Here is a 6,448-nt window from a genome sequence, read left to right on the forward strand (position 1 = left end):
ATATATATATATATACATATATATACATAGTGATTCATATTTCTGTCTTACATAGATCTCCCTGTTTCCCTGGTTGCCTCTACGACAACTCCAGACTCTAGCCCTACCATCAGGTAACCATAGCAACCGTTATTACCGAGATGATTTAACCTCAGAAGGACTTAACCGTATTGAATTAATCGGTTTAGTGTGAAGGATGGCTCCTTCCTGTTGGGCCTTATGTGGCTTGTCTTAAATCATATTTGTTACTAAAGAATGTTGAATTATGTATCAATCTTAGGTAATATTGGTGTTCTTGTTCTCGCTAGGACTTAAAGTGACCCTTGTAACGCATAAATAAGAAACTTATTTTTATGACTTAATTTTCATCTTTAGTCTTTAACACTTCTCGTCTTACAACTTTTGACGTAGTGAGTGGGTTTTTAGGAAGTTCTATTCTTCTGGGTCAGCTCGTCATTATATTTGAGAAGGCTATTTTTTACAATTTGTTGTAAATGACTAAGTAATGTTTTATTGATAAATGTACAATAACTAAAGGTTAGCAGACTTTGATATTTAGTATTTTCACCATCAGCGTTCAGGTCAGAGACCCCCAGTTTCAAGTACAGCCATCCCTGATTTAGGTCTACCGACCAGAAAGAGAAAAAAGGGGTCACTCTTAACCAAGTAGCGGAATCGAATGTCACGACTATAACACCCCTGCATTTAAAAAAAATATTAATAAAATGCGGAGTGTGTTTTCCAGGTCAAAACATTAAACTTTTATTACAGGAAAAAGGGTCAATAATAAGTACAGTTTCCTCAGTTAGAAGATCCATATTATTTGTTGTTTTTAATAAGTTTCTTATAAAATAGTTAAACCCAGCAGATTGTTACGTATTACAATTTATCCTGAACGAGCCTCCAATTTATTAGTAACGTATTATAATTTCGAATAGCCTGAAACACAGTTAAATGATAATTTAGATTTAGAAATTAAATAAATGTCGATATGTATCCAATTTATGATACTTGCCAACAAGATTGATACACAAAGTTTTTTAATACAAATATATTTTAATATACAAACAATAACACAATTTACAATAACGGTTATTACAAATAATGATCTATGTACAAAAGTTTTACAAACGTACAAACAATATTTAGTCCTCTATCTGGTCTGGAACTTCCTTTATCTTTTTGAAGGTTCACGATGAGCGAATTAATTTTGAGTAGATGTAGGTACGATTCACTTCACAGGGGGCTAACCAGCTCTGTGTTCTTCGTTCTTCGCCGGCCACAAAAAATTCTAAGGTCCGATGTGAATCCGCTGAAGTTAAATGGTTTGTGATATTCGAAATTTATAAATGTTCCTGGTCAAATATCTGAAGTTCCCGATTAATAAGCGTTATAACAGTCACAATTATAGCTTCCGAAGTTTATAGCACACCAACTATAGCAAACCAATATATATATACTGTCTTTTGGCGCTTCACGTTGGTTATGTTTATAGGCGTCAGGAGAGTTTCTCGAAATTTCAGCTTACGCAACAATATAAAAGATACACCAGTGTTTACGTACACACATATATTGTTGATTCTCACACTCGAAGATTTTCTACAATTTTAGTGAATAGGCAGGAATTTTGCAATATAGATTTAACAGTATAAGTTATTTACATTTCTACATATAAATTTAATTTAAACAAAAATCGATATTAAAATAGATACAGGATAGTAAACCCGTCACAAGATATAAAACTTACGCGTCTTTACAAAATTCCAATAATTCGAGCGCGTCCTAGTGGCTAGCGTGACGGAGTGTGAATCCAGGAGTCCATGGTTTAGGTCCTTTTACTACACAATTATTTTTGAGAATATAGCATCTCTATGTGCGTAGAAAATATGTGCTGAAGTCTTTAACTATCGGCTTGTTTAACTGTTTAACCTGAAGAACTACTGGCTTGTTTAATTGTGTAAAATGAGGAACTACTGGCTTGTTTAATTGTGTAAAATGAGGAACTACCGGCTTGTTTAATTGTGTAAAATGAGGAACTACCGGCTTGTTTAATCGTTTAAACTGAGGAACTACTGGCTTGTTTAATTGTGTAAAATGAGGAACTACCGGCTTGTTTAATCGTTTAAACTGAGGAATTACCGGCTTGTTTAATTGTGTAAAATGAGGAACTACTGGCTTGTTTAATTGTTTAACCTGAAGAACTACTGGCTTGTTTAATTGTTTAACCTGAGGAATTACCGGCTTGTTTAATTGCGTAAAATGAGGAACTACTGGCTTGTTTAATTGTTTAACCTGAGGAATTACCGGCTTGTTTAATTGTTCAAACTGAATATAGAACCAAAGTTTACGAGTCTATTAACAAAATGGTAACCGAGACTCCGCTAATTTGGGACCCTCAATACAAGGTTTTTAAAAATGGTGCTAGTAATTCATTCCATCTCCAAGTTACAGTTTACTAGTGAAAGGGTAAGATCAAGAACTCCACCTATTAATAGTATTGGTTATACTAGTTAGTTTATCAAATGTCATTACTTTTTACTTTGATATATTTTTTGTTTTCACACTTTATTGTAAAAAGTGTTTTGCACTGTTAGCTTAAAATAGGTTTCGAGGACTAGCCTAAATACCTAAGTCTCCTAAGCTGGTCGAACTTCGCGAGATATTATTGGGATTATGGCCGAAAACATTATTAACAACTGATGAAACAGTGTATTCTAATCAGAACAATTAGATATGTAAGAAAAGTATGCTTATTTAACTATAATGATAGACAGGTTGATTTTCAGTATCGCTATAAACGCATGGCTTATCATATCGAAAGGTATTACTATTTACCAGACATCTCGACTTTGAACTGTCTTTACTAAAGATAAATCTCAGATTTTTGGATTGTGTCTTATTCTCGCTCTATCAGTGAACCGAATGTTCATTAATCATCAAAACCACTAGGTTTTGCTTATCGTATAAATCAGTTGGAACCCAACTGTTGAAAAGGAGAGAAATTGAACCATTCTGTAGCCAAATGTTTGTTGAATACTTTCATTGTATTAATGTATCTAATTCTTACAATTAGCAGATCGCTATAGAGAAATTGATATTAAAACAAACTTAAACTCAACATTTAACCACTCACCCTCTAGTGGTTCAATGTAAACTAGAAGTCTTATAACGATTATAATTAGGGGTTCGATCCTTGCGGTGGGCACAGCGCAGGTGGCTCATCGTGCAGCGTTGCTCTTAAACAAAGTATAGATACAAACGTAGAAACAAACCCATTTCTGTGCTGGCTATTTTTGTTACTCACCCAATAGACGACATTAACAAACATGCTCAGTTTAAATATTTTTGTTACTCACCCAATAGACGACATTAACAAACATGCTCAGTATAAAAGTAACAACACTGGCAACAAGTTTTTATATACCAAAATTTTAATTTAACCTTTAATTGCCAAAAGTTCCATATAAAACAGAATACAAATTACAGCTAGTGCGTTAGTAAAGGCACGGTAGAGCTTAATGTTATCCTTCTAATAATTTTATATATTAAATTCAGAGTGTGAAAATGTCATTTAATTAAACTCTTTAATCATTTAGCATTTTTGAAGCATTAAAATAAATTAATTTATCTATACAACGGGTACAAAAGCTACTACTACAGCTTTTATACTGAGCATGTTTGTTAATGTCGCTTATTGGATGAGTAACAAAAATATCATTCTGAACGTGAATAATAAAAAACACTGCTGTGTGGTAGAAAACTTACTGGTTATTGTTTGGCGCGTGAATAGTAAGACCAACGTAGATATCTCTCATAGCAGTAATGTGTTTATTTATTTGGTCACAACAAATAATCATTACATTTTATTTCACCAACACAGATAACCCTGGTAACAAGTACTGTTCCTGTTTCAATTATCACAACGACTAATCATTACATGTTACTAGCATTTAACAAATTGATCTTGTACTACCAGCATTACTTTCTATCTTTGCTAAAATGTTCAATATGGCTGCAGAACAAGCCTTTTCTCGAACTACGTAATTTATTGTTCATTGGTTAAAAATCTACGACAATTTTTTTTTTAATTCAGCTTACATTTTGTGATTATTTCAACAGTTGACGCCATTTGGAAGAGTGGGACCAGATACTGGCACTACTTCATTCGTCTGGTCAGATAGTCCCGACGTAACCAGCATGTGACGTCAAGCCACTTAAAAGTTGCTTCTTCTACTTCCCCTGAAAGAACAGTGACTTATCTAGTCCTAGCCACGATCATCAGTAATGCAGATACTTTTTTTTTTTGTTGTTGTTAAAAAGAAACAGTTGTGTTTCAGCAGTGGCTTTGACATAATAGACATTTACGAACTGTTTCTATGAGTAAGAATTATTGAGGTACTAAGCCTAATCAAGTGATATTTACTAATTACGCTTATTATCTCTTTAAAAGAAATTTAGTGCCATAATAAAACCATAGCGCCCTCTATGCTGTTATAATCCGATTCAATGATTTTAATGTGATTTGATGATTTTTTGTCTCGTTTATTTATCATAGATAAATCATAGTTTAAAATGATAGAAACATTTTTTTTGTTCTCGAAACTTAAAACGGTATGGAAAACAATAGCACAGTGTACACACACTTTAACAAAGTGATAGGTTATTAGGTTAATCACTATAATATTTACGTTAATAGAAATAAGTAGATTGAACTAGTTAGATAAGATACAGTTCTTTTCTGATGATTCTCAGTGGTGAAACAAAGATATTTATGGTTAAGAAGCCTTGTTGGAGTTACAATGGCTGACTGGTATTGTTAAATTTCAAATTGATAAAAATATCTATATATTTATCATTGACAGACATCAGTGCTTCCCAACCACAAGAAACTAAGGAGTTTTGGAGTAAAAATAGATAACTAGTGTGACGTAAAATCCTTTGAAGATATTAATATCAAAAAGTGTTTTTTTATTTAAACCTTTTCACGGTTCTTAAGAAGGTCAAAGATACAATAAAATGGCACCAGTGTGACTAGATAAATACACCAATAAAGGCACCTCACACTCATATTTATAAGGTAAATATTCTAATTGAAGTATCTGAGATAACATTAGTTTTTTGACACTATTTTATTAAAACTTGTTATAGCAAAAACAATCCAACTCAGAACAAATCTACACATATGTTTAACACTATCCATCGCCGTAACAACACTACAATGTCGGTAAACTTCTTGTAACCAAAACAAGCCCTTACATTATTAAACCTTAACCACCATCAGAACGGTACTGCGTTATTGGAAAGCTTCTTGTAACAAAAACAAACGAAACCCTTATATTATTAAGCATTAACCACATTACTATATTAACGTTACCTCACTGTCGGTAAACTTTTTGTAACAAAAACAAACGAAACCCTTACATTATTAAACATTAAACACATTACTACATTAACGTTACCTCACTGTCAGTAAACTTTTTGTAACAAAAACAAACGAAACCCTTACATTATTCACAAAAAGTTTACCGACAGTGAGGTAACGTTAATGTAGTAATGTGTTTAATGTTTAAATGTAAGGGTTTCGTTTGTTTTTGTTAAAACATTAAACACATTACTACATTAACGTTACCTCACTGTTGGTAAACTTCTTGTAATTTGTATGTAGATTACCATGTTTGTAATCATTCCTATTTAAAAAAGTACATAAAGCTGGTGTTTGGCAATTTCACCTTATGCAACAGATCGGCTAAATGGCCGAGTCAGTGATCTCAAGGTTTAGACGTAGCTCTCCCTAATTTTCAACTGTTGACCAAAGGGAGGACAACCAGTCAATAACGCTCATCGTTTACACGGTTATTGTTAGCGGAATAGCGAGATTGACAGTCATTTTACAACGTAACTACTGCTGAAAATGCGAAGTATGTTCAGCCGCATTTCGCGGATTTGAACTTTTGACCTTCAGATTCGCAGTACGGCCACAGTAGACAAATCACTAGAAGTCTCTAGATTCGCAGTACGGCCACAGTAGACAAATCACTAGAAGACTCTAGATTCGCAGTACGGCCTCAGTAGACAAATCACTAAAAGTCGCTTAAGAAGAGCTTGTGGATGAGAGATATTGTAGAGTTAAAACTGCAATAAAAGAACAAGATTATGCTAATTGTTGTAGTTTTAGCGCAAAGCTACAGAATGAGCTGTCTGCTCTCTGTCCAACACAAAGATCCGAACGTTCTGACGTTAGCGTTGCAAGTTCGTAAATTTACCACTGACCCCTTGGGGACACTTGTGTTCGGAAAGTTTATTTGTTTTATAAAAGGCCACATTGGGCTAGCTGCTGTATACACCGCAGGAAATTGAACTCCGAATCTTAGCGTTGTAAGAACGTAAACGTACCGCTATCCCAGCAGTAGACCGAAAAGAAAAGACAAACAATTTTTTTTTTTTTTTT

The 6,448-nt window shown here is 33.6% G+C and overlaps 1 protein-coding gene across 2 annotated transcripts in view; it reads left to right on the forward strand.

Moving 5' to 3' along the window:
• Positions 1–5,072, forward strand: part of LOC106467791 (dachshund homolog 1-like) — a 67,212-nt gene extending 62,140 nt beyond the window's left edge. For both annotated transcript variants that reach the window (XM_022396726.1, XM_022396728.1), the window contains 2 exons: positions 56–113; positions 4,120–5,072. In XM_022396726.1, the coding sequence (XP_022252434.1) occupies positions 56–113; positions 4,120–4,123 (62 nt within the window). In that variant the 3' untranslated portion in view covers positions 4,124–5,072. The remainder of the gene's footprint in view (positions 1–55; positions 114–4,119) is intronic.
• The last annotated feature ends 1,376 nt before the right edge of the window (positions 5,073–6,448 follow it).

Source organism: Limulus polyphemus, unplaced genomic scaffold (assembly GCF_000517525.1).
Source record: "Limulus polyphemus unplaced genomic scaffold, Limulus_polyphemus-2.1.2 Scaffold83, whole genome shotgun sequence".
Lineage (NCBI taxonomy): Eukaryota > Metazoa > Arthropoda > Merostomata > Xiphosura > Limulidae > Limulus > Limulus polyphemus.